This window comes from Schizosaccharomyces japonicus, assembly GCF_000149845.2.
Source record: "Schizosaccharomyces japonicus yFS275 unplaced genomic scaffold supercont5.6, whole genome shotgun sequence".
NCBI lineage: Eukaryota > Fungi > Ascomycota > Schizosaccharomycetes > Schizosaccharomycetales > Schizosaccharomycetaceae > Schizosaccharomyces > Schizosaccharomyces japonicus.
In genome coordinates, this window is record NW_011627865.1 from 30,138 (window position 1) to 51,125 (window position 20,988).

Sequence of the window (20,988 nt, forward strand, 5' to 3'; positions counted from 1 at the left end):
TTATTCTGTCTTTAACTTCCACTGCCGCCGTACTCTAAGGCACATCCGGTTTTCAACATGTCGCGCATTGAGCGCTACCACGGTGAGCCACCAGAGGAGGAACCCGAAGACCCCACTACAGCAGCCGAAGATAACTTCGAAGTCGAGGAAATCGTTCACCACGAGCACCGGCCGGACTCAACTTACTACTTGTTACGCTGGAGCGGCTACCCTGAGGAAGACGACAGGATCGAACCCGGGACCTTCTCCGTGTGAAGGAGAAATCATACCACTAGAACACGGAACTCAGTCTTCTATTGTCCGGTCCTACTCACAGTACAAGTGTAACGGACTGTAGGTTGGACCTCGTTAAACGAGGTCACAACAAGACTCGAACCGACGAACAATCGTTCGAAGGTTCAGAGTTACCACTAGGCCACAGGGCCTTTCTTGTTTAGTAGGACATGCAAGTCCCTACTTCAAAGGCCCTGTTCCAACCTCCACCTTAGGGAGGTCAACCTTAGCAATAATTCCGGGATTACCGTCACTCCAGATGCAAAACTGGACAGAATTATTGCTATAAAAAACCTAGAAAAATACAATAAAATCATCATTTCATTCTCCTACCAATCTAAGGAGCAGATCGTTACATTTGGTTGCGAGGCAAAATTCCTGAGAATTTTGCCCAGACACATCGCCATCGCCATCGCCGGAAGAAGGAATCGTTATTCCTGAAATTGTTTGTTAAGTAATTTTCGTCTTCGCCAGAAGAGACTGCGGTCTCTTGGAATTTTATTATTTTATTTTATTTTTTTTTTTCTTTATTTTTTATTTTTTACCGGACAGGAAAAAATAACTTATCAAAAAAAAAAAAAAAAAAACATTTTTCGATATCTCGGAAGGAATCTTTTATTGCTACCGTCACTACGTTTTTCGTCGCCTGGGAATTATTTTTGTTATTTAAAGAAGTTATAAGAAAATTTTCGCATGGATATGGACGGTTGGAAAGACGTTCCCTCTCCCGCGGCCCCTCCCGCGGCTACCCCGTTCGCTCCCCGGGCGTATGCCCAAGCGCCCGCCCCAGCCGCCGCCTCGAAGTTGCCTAGTCTCGGCAATATCGAGCGGTTACCAATCTACGACGGCAAGCGAGATGCTGCCGAAGTAAGAGGCTGGGTGAGGAAAATGGAAGAGCGATTGGACTACCTGGGGGTAGAATTGGCGGTTTTGCCGAAAATCGTAGCAATGCGATTGGACGGCGCCGCAAAGGACTGGTTCGAGTTGCGCTACCCGCGCAGCTCCTACGACTCGTTCGCGTGGTCCGAGTTCACCGAGTCGCTTGAGGCGGCTTTCGCGCCTTTTAGCTCGGTGGAGGACCAATGGTTGGAGTTCGAAGAACTCCAGTTTCGCGGGTCGGCCGCCGAGTTCATCGGCCGACTGCGGAACTTCCAGCTGACGCTTCGCTTGTCCGATCGTCAGCTGATAACTAAATTGGTGTCGCGCGCGCGCCCTTCGGTGCGTCGCAAGTTGCGCGCAGAGGCGCCCCAGACGTTCGAGGCAGCCGCGCGCATCGCACTAGCGTATGACGACCCGGCGGAGGGCGTCGGCGGCTTTTCGGGCGCCTCAGCCCCCAATTTTTCGGCGCGCGCGTTCGATGATCCGATGCAGATCGACGCGGCGCGCCTCGGACCTATCTCGGACGCTGAGAAGGAGACTCTCAGGGCCCAAGGGCGTTGTTTTCGCTGCAGGCAGAGGGGGCACTTCTCCTTTAACTGCCCCCACTTCCCCACGCAGCCCCGCCGTCGTCCCCCCACTCGCAAGATCAGAGCCAACCAGATAGTATTCGACGAGGATGGCAACAAGCTGATCTTGCGCAGAATAACGGAGGAAGAAGAAACAACGCCTGCGGGTACAGATAGTGTCAATAAATCAAATTCTCATCGCTACGCTTTGGAAGACTTGAAAAAGATCTTATGACTATGGAAACTACGGAAACAGAAGCTGTATCGGATGTACAGCAGAACAAGGAAAAACATTCGTTGGACGGCGGGGGAGTGAAAATTTTTTGGTGGTGAGGAGCCGTTGCCCCTAGCAACCCTTACCCCACTCGCCCCCACTACCACCAAAAGGAAAGAGGAGATCGACCCCGTAGATCTGGAAGATGGGGCGATCAGAGAGGAAGAAGAGGATCGGCGGGTGGAGCCGCTGATCTGCAACGCCTTGACGACCCGCAGGCCGCGGCTAGAGGATACCCCGGTGGTGGAATGCACCCTGGGTGGCATAGCAACGGAGGCCCTGCTGGACACGGGCTGTTGCACCTACATTATCTCGGAGAGCTTCGTGAGGAAGCACGGCATTCCTGTCGTGTCCACTAAGCCCCGCCCGGTTACCCTGGCAGTGGACACGAAGGATGTCGTTTTTATTACTAAATTCACGGAACCATTGGAGCTTTCGGATCGAATCTAAGGAGGGCGCTGTCACGGAGCAAATGAACTTATGTCATTGCCTCCGAGTACTTTTAAACTTGGGAATGAAACAATCATTCAACTGATTGGTTTCTTAAATTGAATGACTAAGCATTCGCTAGCATTCACTGCTATTACGAAGCAATTCCGAGTTATTGCTTTTACATTTGCACAACTTGCAAAATTATTGAATTTTATTTCTCAAAAATTAACAAACATTACAAATACGAATTAGTAACAAAAGATAGTATCAATTAAATAGTTAATATAAAGATGCAAGAGTTCAAGGGTTATAATCTGTTGAACACTACTTGTTCCTTTCAACAATAACTTTCAAGAACAATTGCGCGCATCATAACAATTAAGGTTTATTAACCGAAGCTTCGAAAGGTTAAAGGAAATAAGTTATTCATTGTTTGAAGCCAACAAACAGGAATCCTCAATAGAACTAAACATATCCGGCCTCGAACCGTGACACGGGCGAAGAGGGTTGTATGGTGTAACGGTTAGCACGCGAGATTCTGATTCACAGCTTTCAGTTACACTCGTGCAGCGGAAACGTTGTGATCACCGTTTCGTACAAACCAATCCCATCAGTTGTAACTTCCGCAAACCTGGAACCACCCCCCTACTGTATAAGGAATTTCCTGCTTCCCAACAAAACCATAACAACTTACTAGGCTAGGCTATTATTCATTTCATTCATCATTCCACATACTTGCCAAGTTCTGCGTTAGGCACTCGTTGAACGTTACAAGTCTATTTCAACGCATCGGCTTGTTTAATTTTACAGGTTCGCCTCCATTTTTCATCATTGAGCTTTAAGCTTGCGAAACCTTATCCAAAAAGCTGAGTGGACGCTTTCATCACAGTTAAATCCATTAGACCAAAGCAATAAAAAAAAAAAAAAAGGAAGAAAAAAAGAATAAACGAAAAAGCTATGCCCACACCAGGAATCGAACCTGGGTTGCAACGGCCACAACGTTGAGTCTTGACCACTGGACCATGTGAGCTTCTCATGCCCCTTCTTCCATTTCACCCTACATTAAGCAATTCTTTTAATTTATTTAGGCACTTACCACTACCAAGGTATATCCATCTAACTAGTTCTCCTTTTGCTTTCCCTCTCTTTGCCTTTCATATCTCTTTTACCTTTCATACTAACTTGCATTCCTAATCATTCTGTTCTGTTCTGTTCTGTTTATTTTATTTTATTGTATTTCTTGTATTTCTTAGATTTTTTATTTTTTTTTATTTTTACTTTGTACTTTTATTTTTATTTTTGATTGTTATTTCCTTTTTATTCTTTTTATTTTTTCTTGATTTTATTTTTTATTTTTCATTTATTTTTAGTATCCGGATTTATTTTTTAGTATCCGGAAATTTTATTTTTTAGTATCCGGAAATTACTTGAAAAATAAACCCGGGTTAACTTGGTATTGGCTACAATAATCAAACAATTTTGTATCGATTGCAACTTGGTATTGGCTACAATAATCAAAACTCGGGTGAGTTCCATTTCACATTTTGTCTCCGTTCCGGTATTTTTGGTTACGTCCTAGTGCAAACGGATGAGTTCTAACAGCACGTTAATGGTCGCTGTTTCTCGCTTGAGCTAACAGTGAAAAGGCATGGTTCGCGAAACCGAGCAGTTGACTGTACGCTGACAAGAGCTACGCTTGACGGTGTTAGGCCGCGACTTTGACAACAAAGGAGAGCAGGTGGGAGGATGGGAGGGAGAATTGGAGCAACAGAGCAGGCATGATGTGTGTGGGATGCAGAGAATACACGGTGACTGATGAAGGTAAGTAGCAAAAGAATGAGATGCTCTAGTAATGGCGAAACAGGAAGGGAGGCAATGACATAAGTTCATTTGCTCCGTGACAGAGCGCTGAGGACAACGTGGCCGAGTGGTTTAAGGCGTTCGCCTGCTATCAGTAGCCCAGCGGATTCCCTTGGGAGCGCAGGTTCGAATCCTGCCGTTGTCGAGATCATTGTCTTTCTTTAATAACTCTTCTTTTTGCTTACCGTGCGGTTCAGCACGCTTTCGATTGTTAGAGCCACGCCTGAAAAAAAAAGTCAACAGCACTAGCTCGCCATCCACACACCAAAGCTAGTTACACGGCCAACAAAAAATAGCAAAAGTCAGGGACCAGCCGGGTTCGAACCAGCGACCTGGGGATCTGCAATCCCTCACTCTACCACTGAGCTATGACCCCCTCACGCTACACCCTTCCATTCTAATTCCATAACACAGTGTCTCTTTGCAAACCCCTTCTCTCCCGCTACTTACTTGCTCGTAGTCACCCTTTTTGCAATATAGCCTGTCCCGCTGCCGAAACACCACACGCGGAAACCCGCCACCTCTTTACCGCGCAAGCATCGCCGAATCCGCCAGACGTATGGAAGATGCGGGTTGCGACTTTGCGAGCCTGGCAGACTGGCAGAACTAACGCAGGCCATTAGACCGAGTTTCATCTCGACAATGCTTCTTCTTTCGTCCTCTCTCTACGTTGCGCCGTGTTGTTCCATGTTCCATGTTCCATGTGTGTGGGTTTTCAGCGTGTGGTTTTCCGCATACATCGCCTTCTACCCTGGTGAGGTGGAGCAGAGAAACAGAACGCGTTAGGACGAAGTGGCCGAGTGGTCTATGGCGCTAGCTTCAGGAACTGAGCGTGCTAGTTCACATATGTGAGCGTGGGTTCAACCCCACTTCGTCATTAAGGTTTTCCTGCCGACAGGACTGTTTGCTTTGTTTCTGCCGAGTGTAGGCAACTTCAGGCAGATCATGACAGCACGACCAGGCCATCCACCATGGACGGAAACGGCTCAAATTGTAAACAGGCAACACGCACGCCCGTAGCCGGGCAAAAGGGCTGTTGTGGGAATCGAACCCACGACCACCATCACCCTAAGATGGTATCATACCACTAGCCAAACGGCCACCATGTCTCTACCCTCAAATAGTCCTCCAAGTTCACGCTGCCTCAACACAAACCTTTACGTGCTGGTTTCCATCAGGATTGTTTGCGTGTTCCCACAAACAGTATACTTGAAGTGAAGGCATTCCAATGTAATACGGCGGCGCCCAGCATTCAACCTTCGGCCCGCATCGACATGCCCCAAGTTTTTCCCGCCATGGGAAAAGTATCTCCCACTGCGAGACTCGAACTCGCAACCTTCCGGTCACCTGACTATCGTGTCCTAAAAGCCGGACGCTCTAAGCCGATTGAGCTAAGCGGGACTGGCTCGTAAAATCTCTACCATCGTAGTACATCCCTCATCCATAGTTCTTTGTGTTTGATTATTCTTCCGTTTCTACGGCACAAGACTTGCGACGAATACCCTTCTCGTCATAGACCGCATTCAACATCACATCTTCAGCCCATACTACCCTGTCTTCCCCGTTCGAGTTCCGAGTTCTTATTTCTTACCTCCTCTTTGTTTTTCCGCAGAAAGCCGAATGAGGACTCGACACGAGCTGATTAGAACACGAGCCACCGGAAGCAAAACGCGATAGAGTGAAAGTCAATGAATCCCCGTGCATTAGAAGCGCAAAAACGAGACATTACGGTTCGTTGATTTGAGCGGGAACCGAAAAAGCCAAACAAGAAACCAAAACCGGCGTTCGTTTGAGGCTTACGGCTACTTGTACTGTGAGTAGGACCGGACAATAGAAGACTGAGTTCCGTGTTCTAGTGGTATGATTTCTCCTTCACACGGAGAAGGTCCCGGGTTCGATCCCCGGCGGGACTAGCTGGTTTTTGGTCCTCTTATTGTGAATAGAAGGGGCTCAAGCTTGCTATTTACTCATCTTTTGCTCGCATGTATTCATCAAAGATATCTTGCTATTTTACTCATCTTTTTGCTCGCTCTTCATTTCATTTATATTTTCTTTCATTTCATTTTATTTTATTTATTTTATTTTCTTTTCTTTTCTTTATTTTCTTTTCTTTTTTTTATTTTATTTTATTTTATTTCACTAAATTTGCTTTTTCAATTCAGCTCAATTCAATTCAATATAGTTTAATCAATTCAGCTCAATTCAACTCAATTTTCCATTTTCTTTTCTTTCTACTGTAATAGAATACACTATATTCTATTGTATAAACTTAACATTTAATCTATTGTAAAATTGTTCTATCGTCATCGGCAACGTAGCACCAGTCAGTGAAAAAGAATGTGCGTAGCGATAGAAGATAGAGAGGTGTTGGGGCGAGTAAAGAGGGTAGCTGCAGGAGTAATGAGCAAAGGACAAGAGTCGTAAAAAGTGAACTAAAAATAAAACTAAATCTCAAAGGAAAGGGGTTGATGACCAAGGCCCCTTAACTCAGTCGGTAGAGTGTGAGATTCCAAAGAGGTGCTGCACCACGGTGTTATCTCAAAGTCAAGCGTTCAAGTCGCTTAGGGGTCATGTCTTCTTTTGTTGTTCTCTTTGCTTTCAGCTGGCTTGAAGCCAACGGATACACGGACAAAGACCAGCACGCGGACTGGGAAACGCCGGTCAAGTATATGGAGCAGTACGCCAGCGAAGCCGAACACCGGCAATCCGTGATCCACGAAGCATATCTGTATGTAAGCTCTACGATGGTTCAGTGGTTGTGTAATGGCTCCAAGGGAAACCCTCGGAATCCTCCATATTGGCATGACTCAAACGTGATTGTCAGAGCAGCAGTAATGCATTGTTACGCGTTCTTTTTTCCGTGTAATTCTTCGGCTGGAGTAACACGCGTTGTTCGCTAATTGATCGCGTCACTTAAAGCATCTTCGCTGAACAACCGTCTCAGGTTCCTAGTATACTGTTTTTTTAAAGGTTTTCCGCTCCTTGCCATATCACTGGTCGCCGCATTGCCACCGCTAAGAAGCTTTAGTGATATCCGAACAATGTCATCCAATTCCCATAAAGACAAACTGAAAAGCAGGGACGGAGCTAAAAGATTGGGCTGTTGTGGGAATCGAACCCACGGCCACCATCACCCTAAGATGGTATCATACCACTAGCCAAACGGCCACTGTTGCCTCTGTCCTCACCTTGGCCTCTCTAAACTCTAAGCTCCAAACTCCTTTCCGCCCCTCCTCACTCCTCTTTTCTCCACTTACACAGTTCATTTCAATACAAGCTTTTTCGTTCTATATCAGTTGCCCTCATAAGCCTCTCTATTCCACCCAAGGGACGGGATCGCTTGCAGAAGCTAGCGACTGCTTTATTTCTTTTTTCTCTGTGCTGTATTTCCGCCCGCCTCTTGTTGGTAGGGTAGTTGAACTTGCTGTATCGTTTCCTGTCGTATGTGCTATTATTGACAAAAGGTGATTACGCGTAGCGATTGTGTGATCGCCGCGTGTAGAGTAAGCGAGAGGATGTCAGAGGGCAAAGGCAAAGGCAAAGGCAAAGACAAAGACAAAGACAAAGACAAAGGCAAATGGAAATGGGAAGGGCAGCAGTCGTTGTACGTGTACCGTGTACCGGTGGTTGTCAATTTGCTTTAATTCTTTGTATTGCTGTCCTGCCGACAAAGCTGTCTGCAGAATGAATGCGGTAGTACGGAAAGAATTTTGATGCTGCACAGCGAACAGCGTGCAACCAGCCAAGTGATCTAATAAGTACGATATTGAGTAGTGATCTCAGTAAAGTGAATTGATGTTGAGAGAAACGCTAAAGTACGTGGAAACGATACGGTAATGTATGTACAGCGTGGCAGAATGTGTGAAGACGGCCGTTTGGTCTAGTGGTATGATACCATCTTAGGGTGATGGTGGTCGTGGGTTCGATTCCCACAACAGCCCGTTCTTTTCTCGCCCGTAGGCTTTCTTGCTACACGATTTTTGCTTTTCTCCGATGTTTGAGTGCACACTTTGTCGCGTAACAGCAAGCTGTACCAGACACGCGAACCAATAGGGAAAAGAAAAGCTATGCCCACACCAGGAATCGAACCTGGGTTGCAACGGCCACAACGTTGAGTCTTGACCACTGGACCATGTGAGCTTCTCATGCCCCTTCTTCCATTTCACCCTACATTAAGCAATCCTTTTAATTTATTTAGGCACTTACCACTACCAAGGTATATCCATCTAACTAGTTCTCCTTTTGCTTTCCCCTCTCTTTGCCTTTCATATCTCTTTACCTTTCATACTAACTTGCATTCCTAATCATTCTGTTCTGTTCTGTTCTGTTCTGTTTATTTTATTGTATTATTGTATTTTTTATTTTTATTTTTATTTTATTTTTACTTTTATTTTTATTTTTTTACTTTGTACTTTTTACTTTGTTATTTCCTTTTTATTTTTTGCGTTTTATTTTTTATTTTTTATTTTTTATTTTTTATTTTTTATTATTTACATTTTATTTTTTAGTATCCGGAAATTACTTGAAAAATAATTTTTTTTCTCGCTTAAGGCAGAATACGGCATTGGTCGAGAAGGCTCGCAAAACAATTTTTGTATTGACTGACAAGACTGTGTTAGGACGCGGTATTTTTTTGCGATTAATTTTGGTTTGCGTAGAAGACGAGAAAGCTATGCGATTTTTTATTTCTATTGTGCGTCGTAATCGTTTATGAATATTAGCGTCATATGCTAAAGCAAAAGTTAATCGCCGCACTATTGACGGAGTTACAGCGCTTTGAAGTTTTATATTCGGTTACGAAGCAAAATAAGCGAAGAAAGGTCTAGGAATACCGAAACTTCTCGCTTATGTCACATAACTAGTTGCTACTGACATTTGGGACGGTACCGCGCCTACACTACTGTCGGCGGATACCAGTATCATAGGTATTAGATAACTATTGATGTGCAAACACGGTACCGCCCCAACATCGTCGTAGGCGCGGTACTATATGTGGTTATTACAGTTAGCTATGTCTTAGGATTACGAATCCAAACCTTCCATTTAGAATTTCTGTGATAAGCTATGACGTAATAATAAAATAAATTTGCAAAAGAAAAGAATCTTCAATTTCAAGGTCTAAATAATACATTCAATAATCACATTCTTAGACTAATCATTACAACAGATTAATATTTTGATTATTTTTTGTGACGTAAAGTACGGTTTTTAATATAAAGCTGTTCACAGATTATTCATTATATTGTGGTATTTTTTGTATTCGTTGACAAAAAAATTAATTTTAATCAAAAACAATGAAGGAAAAATTTGGCGGTAATTAAACTATTTTTAGATATACTATTAAATATGTAACAAAAATTTGCTACAATTAGTATTCTTGTAGTCTTATTTGATATTTTACAAAAAAGAGTAATGTTTTAAACATAATCTCTTATAATTTAAGGTCTTTTAAGGTTCGCAAACCTATTTCATTGGCTATTTAAGTTTGAGCGCTTTTCCATGTCATAAGCAACATTACATCAAAGCAGTCTTAGTCATAGGGTTTAGTTACCGTACGAACAACACTGTAGGCGCGGTACTCGAAACAGTACTTGTTAATAGGCAATTGTGTCTCACTAGTGTGAAAAGACGGTACCGTGCGACCAACACTGTAGGCGCGGTACTCAGAAGTAGTAACAGAATAGTTAAACCCTAAGACTAGTGATATCAGACAGTACCGCGTCAACACTCCTGTAGGCGCGGTACTCAATTGTACCTGTTGGTAACCTTCAGAGGCTACCATTAGTAAAAGCCAGTACCGCGCCTACATACTTGTCGGCGCGATATCGGGTGAACATTATTTAGTAGCTTTTTAGCCTTATCGCGTCGCATCGCTTTCGGCCGCCTAGTACTTAAAATAAAGAATGATTGTAACCTAACCACTACACTTACCTATATCTAGGCCGCACGCCATTTAGTGTCGATTGCGAGTAAATGGGATTGGATTGTTACCTTATTGTTACCTAGACAATCCCAAATGGGATTGTTTACTCGGAGGTCGATTTCCACTGTATGGGATTGGATCCCTGTCGAGGTTCGAATTTCGACCTTCTCCTTTTTGTGGGATTGTCGGTGGGATTTTGGGATTGAAGTGGGATTGTCTAAGGTTTTCAGTGACCGGGTTCGAATCTTGTGGCACTCTGTATTTTTAAAGAACTACGTTAATGATCGTTAAATAAATAAGAGATTATTACAGTACTGTGGAGACTTAACGAGCTGCGGAAAGATACAGTAAATGAAGAATAAATAACGTAATACGGAGGATTACAGTAAAGGAAAGAATAACGAATCACAGAAACACACAGGAAGTAAAGTAGTAATGAACTACGTAACAGTGCACTAAACGAGAAATTAATAACGAGCTGCGGAAAGTTGCTGTAAATTAATGAACCTCAACGAACTGCGTTAATCTATACGCAAATACTTAAAGAATAATAAATATCAACGAAAATAAATAATAAACTATATCTCGATAACTAGACATGATACAGCTTTCGTTCTTTTGCATAATTCTTGTAAAATGCTATTTTAATTACTATAAAGTTTCGACATTGCAACTTTGTCACAAAGTGAAATATTTATTTAATGCAATTTGAATAATAACTATAAATTATTGTAAAGGATGCCTAAATTTGACATAATAGGCATAATTCAATGAAAAAGAAGTAAAAAAAGAATAAAAAGAAAACAAAACAATAAACATCAATATTGATTTAATTATGCGATTATACTCGTTAATTTATGTATATTTACTGATTTTAATTACCAGTCAAATTGCACAAACTATTGCTACAACTTATGTTCATAAACAAAAAAGAATAATTGCATGTAGAATAGAAGATAATGAAGAAAGAAAATTTGGAAGGGTTGTCCGTGGCGTAGTGGGTCTGAAGGTCTTGGGTGTCCGATTACATGGTACGTGGGTGAGGGTTCGAATCCGGTCAGTCGCAGTCTATGACCAGCACAGCTGGTGGGTATGAGAATACTTAAGGATTGCTTTACTGACTGAGGGAGAAGTGTCTACCTGGTAATAGGGTAGTGAGTAGTAAGAGGTTTTTGCTGCAGCTGGAAAAGAGCTGTATTTTTGCCAAAATTGAACACGAATAACTCCTCATTGAGGCATCTTCAGTAAACGAAAAGTATATAATTATATTCGTCTTAACCCAGGCAATACTTCTATTTCATTTATTTGCACAATTTATTAAAAATTACCAAATTAACCAAAATTCACACTTTTTTCACATATAAAATCTATGACAAAAAAAGCTCTATGGCACTATGTAGGGCAATGAAGGTCAGAATGGGTCTCGGGGGTATCTAATGTTACTGAATACCGTTACTACGACTAAGACTATCATGAATGAGTACCAATAACACTAGTAAGGCTAGGGGAATGTCGTTAATATCGTAAATGTTGTTGACACTCAAGATGTTTCTTATTACTGTGTTACTAAGACTGGTAATTGTTGTCAATGTCACAAATGTTGTAAACTGTAGAAATATTGTTTCTTACAATATTACTGCTTTCGACTACACTTAATAAGATATGTCTAAGGAAGGAATGTTGCTAATGTTGCAAATGTTGTAATGTTACAAATAACATTAATATCGCTTATAACTATCTTACTAAGCTTACATAAGACTAATTAAGATGTTGCAAAGCTTAAAATGTTGACAATGTTGCAAATGTTACAAACTAAAAATGACAAAAGTCTTACTCAATACTATCTTATTAAGCTTATATTTTACTTACCAACATGATTTTTGCTCGGAAATGTTGTAAATTTTAAAGTAGTAGACTAAACAATATTATGCAATTCTCCCTCTATCCTTTGGCCTTCCAAAGTGTTCCAGACTCTTCTACGTGTGTTACAAGGACGTATAGCAGTCACAAAAACAGAGTATAAAACCATCAAAGTCATATGGACGGTTTCATATACTACTATACAGCAAATCAATACAGTCCTCTTTGTTTACCAAAATGTCGTGCGAAAAGTGTGCAATTATTTTCGAGTCCGATTCCAAGCTTCGCTCTCATATCAGAGAAAAGCACCAACTCTCGGTCACAGTAAACATCCCAGATGGAGACAAGTCTATCCCCATTACTGTCTCCAAGAACACGGAAGTCAACTTGTTTTACTGTACTTGTGGCTTTTCTGCCAAATGGCCGGCAACTTTCAGAGCCCATGCGAAACAGTGTGCTAGCTTCATCGACACACACTCACTTGTTTCAACAACGGGTGACAACAATCAGCAGCCTACCTTGCCAGCTGAATGTCTTTCTATCGTCGAAGAAGACCAATCGTGCTCTGACGAATCTCTCTCGTCTTCTGATATAGACGATTACGAAACAACTGCTCCTATTCCATTAATGGATACGGCTGATGACTCTGAGGAACTCCGCTGGGTGCCGACATCTTGCCCTGACGTTGGTAACGACGAGGTAGGACCTTTGGCCTTGGAACTGTCTTCCCTTGGCCTTAAGCTTATTCAAGGTCCTTTGCTCATTTGCAATACTTGCTCGTCAATTATTCCCATGGAAAAGCTTGCGAGCCATCTGAAAAAGCATAAGCTTCAGATGTCTAAAGACTTACATCTTACTTTGGAGAACATTCGTTTCTTGCGTTTGGATAGTCTTAAGTCTCATTACTCTTCGCAAAGTAATGTCTATGAGGTAGTTGCTGGTCTACCCGTATGTCTTAACGCATACGAATGCTTGAAGTGCAAGAACTATCTTTGTGGTTCTAAGGGAACTCTATACAACCACTTCCGGGGTAAACATCATCTGTCTGAGGCTACTGGATACTCTTCGCTTGTTGGTCGTGTACAAGCACAAACTCTTTTTCGCCATTGGCGCAATAAAGTATTTTTCAAGGTAAACTTTCGTGCGCAGTCGTCCGAGTCTCGTATTACTGTTTTTGACGACAAGGACTTGGAATTGGACTCTTACCTTAATGAGTCTAAGGTCTTTGCTATAGACCAAAACCCAGAAGACACTTCTGAGCCAGATGCCAGAAACAGAAGTCTCTTCCTTCATCGCTTCCGTTGGCCTGAAGCGCTTGAAGAACTGGGTTCAGTTGAGGAAATTCGTCTGCGTTGTTACGTTCCTCCAATTGGCATTTCTTTGCCATTCTCTCGTCTGCATGCAGCTATACAGCTTTACTTCTTTGCTGCAGACAAAATCATGAAGAGAATGGACCGTGGATTGCTTAAGTTGTTCCGCTCGACTCAAGACAACTCAGCATACAACGATGGCTTTCGTCCCTTGGAGCAAGAGGATACTCTTAAGGACTATGCTCGACGCGTTACTGCTTATCCTGTGTTTGAGCACCACAGAGATAACAAAGCAGTACAGGGAAAGGTGGATGATGTTGAGAGCACTTATCAGTTGTTCGTTGCTGAAGGAGAAACCCCAGAACTTCAGCAGAAAGTCTTCAACAAGGTACACGAACTTCTCAAATCTTTGTTCATGGTACAATTCCCACCTCGATTGATATCAACAAAACAAGTATCAATCAATTCCTTGCGTCATATCTATTGTCTTCTGATGGGTCTTATCCCTCAGCTTACGCTCTGGCACCTATATCTAGGCCGCACGCCATTTAGTGTCGATTGCGAGTAAATGGGATTGGATTGTTACCTTATTGTTACCTAGACAATCCCAAATGGGATTGTTTACTCGGAGGTCGATTTCCACTGTATGGGATTGGATCCCTGTCGAGGTTCGAATTTCGACCTTCTCCTTTTTTGTGGGATTGTCGGTGGGATTTTGGGATTGAAGTGGGATTGTCTAAGGTTTTCAGTGACCGGGTTCGAATCTTGTGGCACTCTGTATTTTTAAAGAACTACGTTAATGATCGTTAAATAAATAAGAGATTATTACAGTACTGTGGAGACTTAACGAGCTGCGGAAAGATACAGTAAATGAAGAATAAATAACGTAATACGGAGGATTACAGTAAAGGAAAGAATAACGAATCACAGAAACACACAGGAAGTAAAGTAGTAATGAACTACGTAACAGTGCACTAAACGAGAAATTAATAACGAGCTGCGGAAAGTTGCTGTAAATTAATGAACCTCAACGAACTGCGTTAATCTATACGCAAATACTTAAAGAATAATAAATATCAACGAAATAAATAATAAACTATATCTCGATAACTAGACATGATACAGCTTTCGTTCTTTTGCATAATTCTTGTAAAATGCTATTTTAATTACTATAAAAGTTTCGACATTGCAACTTTGTCACAAAGTGAAATATTTATTTAATGCAATTTGAATAATAACTATAAATTATTGTAAAGGATGCCTAAATTTGACATAATAGGCATAATTCAATGAAAAAGAAGTAAAAAAAGAATAAAAAGAAAAACAAAACAATAAACATCAATATTGATTTAATTATGCGATTATACTCGTTAATTTATGTATATTTACTGATTTAATTACCAGTCAAATTGCACAAACTATTGCTACAACTTATGTTCATAAACAAAAAGAATAATTGCATGTAGAATAGAAGATAATGAAGAAGAAAATTTGGAAGGGTTGTCCGTGGCGTAGTGGGTCTGAAGGTCTTGGGTGTCCGATTACATGGTACGTGGGTGAGGGTTCGAATCCGGTCAGTCGCAGTCTATGACCAGCACAGCTGGTGGGTATGAGAATACTTAAGGATTGCTTTACTGACTGAGGGAGAAGTGTCTACCTGGTAATAGGGTAGTGAGTAGTAAGAGGTTTTGCTGCAGCTGGAAAAGAGCTGTATTTTTGCCAAAATTGAACACGAATAACTCCTCATTGAGGCATCTTCAGTAAACGAAAAGTATATAATTATATTCGTCTTAACCCAGGCAATACTTCTATTTCATTTATTTGCACAATTTATTAAAAATTACCAAATTAACCAAAATTCACACTTTTTTTCACATATAAAATCTATGACAAAAAAAGCTCTATGGCACTATGTAGGGCAATGAAGGTCAGAATGGGTCTCGGGGGTATCTAATGTTACTGAATACCGTTACTACGACTAAGACTATCATGAATGAGTACCAATAACACTAGTAAGGCTAGGGGAATGTCGTTAATATCGTAAATGTTGTTGACACTCAAGATGTTTCTTATTACTGTGTTACTAAGACTGGTAATTGTTGTCAATGTCACAAATGTTGTAAACTGTAGAAATATTGTTTCTTACAATATTACTGCTTTCGACTACACTTAATAAGATATGTCTAAGGAAGGAATGTTGCTAATGTTGCAAATGTTGTAATGTTACAAATAACATTAATATCGCTTATAACTATCTTACTAAGCTTACATAAGACTAATTAAGATGTTGCAAAGCTTAAAATGTTGACAATGTTGCAAATGTTACAAACTAAAAATGACAAAAGTCTTACTCAATACTATCTTATTAAGCTTATATTTTACTTACCAACATGATTTTTGCTCGGAAATGTTGTAAATTTTAAAGTAGTAGACTAAACAATATTATGCAATTCTCCCTCTATCCTTTGGCCTTCCAAAGTGTTCCAGACTCTTCTACGTGTGTTACAAGGACGTATAGCAGTCACAAAAACAGAGTATAAAACCATCAAAGTCATATGGACGGTTTCATATACTACTATACAGCAAATCAATACAGTCCTCTTTGTTTACCAAAATGTCGTGCGAAAAGTGTGCAATTATTTTCGAGTCCGATTCCAAGCTTCGCTCTCATATCAGAGAAAGCACCAACTCTCGGTCACAGTAAACATCCCAGATGGAGACAAGTCTATCCCCATTACTGTCTCCAAGAACACGGAAGTCAACTTGTTTACTGTACTTGTGGCTTTTCTGCCAAATGGCCGGCAACTTTCAGAGCCCATGCGAAACAGTGTGCTAGCTTCATCGACACACACTCACTTGTTCAACAACGGGTGACAACAATCAGCAGCCTACCTTGCCAGCTGAATGTCTTTCTATCGTCGAAGAAGACCAATCGTGCTCTGACGAATCTCTCTCGTCTTCTGATATAGACGATTACGAAACAACTGCTCCTATTCCATTAATGGATACGGCTGATGACTCTGAGGAACTCCGCTGGGTGCCGACATCTTGCCCTGACGTTGGTAACGACGAGGTAGGACCTTTGGCCTTGGAACTGTCTTCCCTTGGCCTTAAGCTTATTCAAGGTCCTTTGCTCATTTGCAATACTTGCTCGTCAATTATTCCCATGGAAAAGCTTGCGAGCCATCTGAAAAAGCATAAGCTTCAGATGTCTAAAGACTTACATCTTACTTTGGAGAACATTCGTTTCTTGCGTTTGGATAGTCTTAAGTCTCATTACTCTTCGCAAAGTAATGTCTATGAGGTAGTTGCTGGTCTACCCGTATGTCTTAACGCATACGAATGCTTGAAGTGCAAGACTATCTTTGTGGTTCTAAGGGAACTCTATACAACCACTTCCGGGGTAAACATCATCTGTCTGAGGCTACTGGATACTCTTCGCTTGTTGGTCGTGTACAAGCACAAACTCTTTTCGCCATTGGCGCAATAAAGTATTTTCAAGGTAAACTTTCGTGCGCAGTCGTCCGAGTCTCGTATTACTGTTTTGACGACAAGGACTTGGAATTGGACTCTTACCTTAATGAGTCTAAGGTCTTTGCTATAGACCAAAACCCAGAAGACACTTCTGAGCCAGATGCCAGAAACAGAAGTCTCTTCCTTCATCGCTTCCGTTGGCCTGAAGCGCTTGAAGAACTGGGTTCAGTTGAGGAATTCGTCTGCGTTGTTACGTTCCTCCAATTGGCATTTCTTTGCCATTCTCTCGTCTGCATGCAGCTATACAGCTTTACTTCTTTGCTGCAGACAAAATCATGAAGAGAATGGACCGTGGATTGCTTAAGTTGTTCCGCTCGACTCAAGACAACTCAGCATACAACGATGGCTTTCGTCCCTTGGAGCAAGAGGATACTCTTAAGGACTATGCTCGACGCGTTACTGCTTATCCTGTGTTTGAGCACCACAGAGATAACAAGCAGTACAGGGAAAGGTGGATGATGTTGAGAGCACTTATCAGTTGTTCGTTGCTGAAGGAGAAACCCCAGAACTTCAGCAGAAAGTCTTCAACAAGGTACACGAACTTCTCAAATCTTTGTTCATGGTACAATTCCCCACCTCGATTGATATCAACAAACAAGTATCAATCAATTCCTTGCGTCATATCTATTGTCTTCTGATGGGTCTTATCCCTCAGCTTACGCTCTGGCACCAATTCTGGCGCGATTCATTTTCGCGCCGACTGGTTGCCTTAGTCGAATTTCACTTGATGCAGACGGACTTCCCTGATCAAGTTGACAACATCGAAGACTTCTATGATCAAGACTCTGAAGTATACAAACGCATCTTTCGCTTTGTGAAGCTTGATCGTAGAACTGTCTTTGACTACTTGGCTGATGTCTTGGGTGTCTGTCGTAAACAAAGTCTTGTTGACCCCAAGGCATGTAAGCTGCATGAAGTCCCAGGCTCCAACGGTCGTGCAGTTTACTTTGAGCCTCTCAAAAAGCGTTTGGAACTCTTACTGCGGCTGTAAATGGATGGCAAATGATTCGGATTGATGACTTGCGTTCGTTATACAACAACCTCTCTGAACGTGCAGTAAAAGTCTTAAAGGAACTTACAGTCGATATCGACTTGGATGACTTGGTTCCGGAAGACATGTTGGATAACTTGACTGATCGTCTTCTGTCTACCGCAAAGGGCTATTCATTCCTGCAAAACCCTTCTTGCGTTCAATTAAGACATACTGTCTTTCGTACTATCGTACAAAGCAGTAGTCAACGAGGATGGTTCTTACTTGGAAACGAGGACGACATCAAAGGCAAGCTGCTTGAACAAAAAAAACAGAACATCCCATTCGATCAAGCAGTAAAGTCTTTGCCTTGGGACCATAATCAGCTTGCCAAATATTGTGCAAGTTGTACTCAGTTCACAGAGTACTTGATGGTCTTGATCCACATTGGAGCTGGTCAGCCTGCAAGAGGCAATGAGTTCGCTAAGTGGAAATTCCGCAATACCGCTGAGGACAAGCGTGAATTGTTTATTCACATGGGACGGCTCATGTTCATTAAGCATTACGGGAAACAACGGAACATGACCAACAAGGAAGACTTCTCGCCTCGTTTCCTCCCTCGACAGCTTTCCTTGCTATTGCTGCGATACCTTGTCCTCATTCGCCCAGCAGAACAACTATTCTGTGAGCTTCTCTATAATGACGACTCCAAATTGGAAGACCTTAAGACTTCTGTCTTCCTTAAGAATGGCTCTACACTCCCTATTAATGGAGTATCGGAAGTTGTATCAAAATACTTCCAAGAAGTCCTTGGTCTTTCTATGGGACTTAGAATTTATCGAGATGTGGCTACTTACTTCAAGGAGCGTTTCCTTGAAGGACCCCAGCAAGCACAACTCTCGACTTACGATGCACAAGCTGGACACACAAGACAGGTCGCTGTCTCGATTTATGGTCGCTCTGATGCTGTGATGTCTTCAATGGACACAGATGTATTGCCCAATGCATACACAGCATCAATCAATTGGCAAAGTCTTCTTGGACTAGAAGACCACCAAGAGGCAACAAAGCGAACAACCACAGAACCCCAAGCTCCTTCTGTGGTTGAACATTCGCTCCCTTTGGCACAGCGAAATTCTTCTATTACTGAGCCAACAGTAACAGAAGTACTCAAACCTATTATCACTCGTGGTCCTAGACGGATGACTCTGCCTTCGTCATCAAACTTGGATGACTGCCTGGAGCTAGACAATCCCAAATGGGATTGTTTACTCGGAGGTCGATTTCCACTGTATGGGATTGGATCCCTCTACAGCTTTGGATCGTCGACTGTCTTTGCTTTATGTTACTGCCACCGGGTCTGGTAAGTCACTTACCTTTTTGCTTCCTTCTTATATCGAGAAGATGAATCTTTGCTCTCTTATGACTGTCGTCATTGTTCCCCTAATCGCTCTGAAGTCTGATATGCTTCGCAGGGCTACAGCTGCAGGTCTAAGAGTGAAAACTAATTGGGAGGCTGCCAAGGCTGACTGCTCAACAGTAAGCAACTTCCCCAACTTGCTTATATTGACGCTGGATCAAGCAGTAAACCCAAACTGCTTGAAGTGGTTTTCCTCTCTCGCCCTTGAAGGAAAACTCGCTCGCATAGTCATTGATGAAGCACATACTGTCGTCGTTGACTCCGTTTGGCGTTCTAGGGTTCGCGAGATGTACAGACTTGCAGAAGTGAGGGCTCCGTTTGTACTCTTAACAGCCACGCTTCCTTTCTCTTACGAAGATGAACTACTGGAGACTTTCGCCGTAAACCCTACTAAGATACGAACTGACACCGTTCGTAAGAACATTGAGTACAGCCTTTTGACTCATGTGAATGATCATTTCGAGAGAATCTTGAAGGTCAACTGGTCTTTGTACAACTTTGACCAAAACGGCTCTTTCCGGATTGTCGTCTTCTGTCGCTACAAAGACGAAGTAAAGGAGCTACAAGAGACAATCAATAGAGGCGGCATCATTAACACAAATGCCATTTCTTACACTGGTGACCTTACTGATGAAGAACGTCTTGAAAGTCTTGCCAAGTTCGCAGACGATGCCAGCAACTGCAAAGTCATGGTTGCGACTAAGGCCTTTGGAATGGGAATGGACTACCCAAGCATTCGTCTAGTCCTAGATGTCGGCTGTCCAGAGACACTGCTCGACTATGTACAAGAGACAGGGAGAGCTGGACGAGATGGTCTTGAGTCTAAAGCTATACTCCTATACAAGGAACGGGACCTTACTTCAGCTTATGTCAACGATGACATGAAGACATTGCTACAATCAAAGTATACATGCATTCGACAATTCATTTCGGAATACATGGATGGAAAGTCTCTCTCTTGTCCTCTTCTGCAAGGTGCCCTTACTTGTCTATCATGCTCAAAACGTATATACAAGAAGAACTATAAGAAGAGACACAACCCAATGTCTCAAGTCTTGACCATGGTTGCAAAGCGTTCTAAGGTTGCAACTTCTGCTCAAAATGCTTTAATCGTCAAACAGCACGCTGAACGAGCAGCGACTATTACAGAGCGTCTGTCTTGGAGCAACAAAGTCATCGTTGATATCAAGCACTTCTTTTCTGTCAACAAGACTTCTTGTCCTGTATGCCTCGTTCATTGTTTCAAACAAAGGGGCATCCAACACCATGAGGCTTTCAGATGTCGTTATACAAACGGCTGTTGTATGAAGTGCATGAAGCCAGGACATAGACGAAACCAATGCCCTTTAGATATGAATTTCGTCAAACACAAGCTTTGCTATCGCTGTGGTCTACCAATGGCACTTGACAACGACGACCAGAACTATCATATCATTACTGGTGCAGCCGGTCGTACATGCGATAACTGGGCATGCGACCAACTGCTGCCTTTGGCTTGGTCTGCTTGGAACCATCCTGACTACAAGGAGAGAATCCAACAACACTTCTTACACAGAGAAACCACCATAACGGATTCCGATCAACAGTTCGCAAACTTTCTGATGCAACAACGAACTACAATGCCTCCACTTATTGAAGTATGTTACTACATCCTCTACAACTGTCTTGGACTACTTAAATAGAATGA

General features: G+C 42.2%; 2 protein-coding genes and 12 non-coding genes across 14 annotated transcripts; 6 read left to right on the forward strand and 8 right to left on the reverse strand.

The window, feature by feature from the left end:
* Window positions 1–218: 218 nt before the first annotated feature.
* On the reverse strand, window positions 219–285 carry SJAG_16398. The gene has a single exon. It is a non-coding gene; the product is annotated as a tRNA-Val (tRNA).
* Window positions 286–3,382: 3,097 nt separating this feature from the next.
* On the reverse strand, window positions 3,383–3,454 carry SJAG_16399. The gene has a single exon. It is a non-coding gene; the product is annotated as a tRNA-His (tRNA).
* An 883-nt stretch (window positions 3,455–4,337) lies between these two features.
* On the forward strand, window positions 4,338–4,429 carry SJAG_16400. Its single transcript has one exon. It is a non-coding gene; the product is annotated as a tRNA-Ser (tRNA).
* Window positions 4,430–4,588: 159 nt separating this feature from the next.
* SJAG_16401 lies at window positions 4,589–4,660 on the reverse strand. Its single transcript has one exon. It is a non-coding gene; the product is annotated as a tRNA-Cys (tRNA).
* A 410-nt stretch (window positions 4,661–5,070) lies between these two features.
* Window positions 5,071–5,161, forward strand: SJAG_16402. Its single transcript has one exon. It is a non-coding gene; the product is annotated as a tRNA-Leu (tRNA).
* A 153-nt stretch (window positions 5,162–5,314) lies between these two features.
* On the reverse strand, window positions 5,315–5,385 carry SJAG_16403. The gene has a single exon. It is a non-coding gene; the product is annotated as a tRNA-Pro (tRNA).
* A 207-nt stretch (window positions 5,386–5,592) lies between these two features.
* On the reverse strand, window positions 5,593–5,685 carry SJAG_16404. The gene has a single exon. It is a non-coding gene; the product is annotated as a tRNA-Lys (tRNA).
* Window positions 5,686–6,125: 440 nt separating this feature from the next.
* SJAG_16405 lies at window positions 6,126–6,197 on the forward strand. Its single transcript has one exon. It is a non-coding gene; the product is annotated as a tRNA-Val (tRNA).
* A 563-nt stretch (window positions 6,198–6,760) lies between these two features.
* SJAG_16406 lies at window positions 6,761–6,855 on the forward strand. The gene has a single exon. It is a non-coding gene; the product is annotated as a tRNA-Trp (tRNA).
* Window positions 6,856–7,381: 526 nt separating this feature from the next.
* On the reverse strand, window positions 7,382–7,452 carry SJAG_16407. The gene has a single exon. It is a non-coding gene; the product is annotated as a tRNA-Pro (tRNA).
* Window positions 7,453–8,153: 701 nt separating this feature from the next.
* On the forward strand, window positions 8,154–8,225 carry SJAG_16408. Its single transcript has one exon. It is a non-coding gene; the product is annotated as a tRNA-Pro (tRNA).
* Window positions 8,226–8,352: 127 nt separating this feature from the next.
* Window positions 8,353–8,424, reverse strand: SJAG_16409. The gene has a single exon. It is a non-coding gene; the product is annotated as a tRNA-His (tRNA).
* A 1,390-nt stretch (window positions 8,425–9,814) lies between these two features.
* Window positions 9,815–10,237, reverse strand: SJAG_05106 (hypothetical protein; the record flags this gene model as incomplete). Its single annotated transcript, XM_002176072.1, has 2 exons — window positions 9,815–10,059; window positions 10,216–10,237. 2 exons carry the CDS (start codon window positions 10,235–10,237, stop codon window positions 9,815–9,817), a joined length of 267 nt encoding a protein of 88 aa, XP_002176108.1.
* Window positions 10,238–12,304: 2,067 nt separating this feature from the next.
* On the forward strand, window positions 12,305–20,983 carry SJAG_05105 (hypothetical protein; the record flags this gene model as incomplete). Its single annotated transcript, XM_002176071.2, has 7 exons — window positions 12,305–13,765; window positions 16,214–16,699; window positions 16,756–17,091; window positions 17,160–17,306; window positions 17,357–17,813; window positions 17,876–19,147; window positions 19,197–20,983. 7 exons carry the CDS (start codon window positions 12,305–12,307, stop codon window positions 20,981–20,983), a joined length of 5,946 nt encoding a protein of 1,981 aa, XP_002176107.2.
* Between the last annotated feature and the right edge of the window lie 5 nt (window positions 20,984–20,988).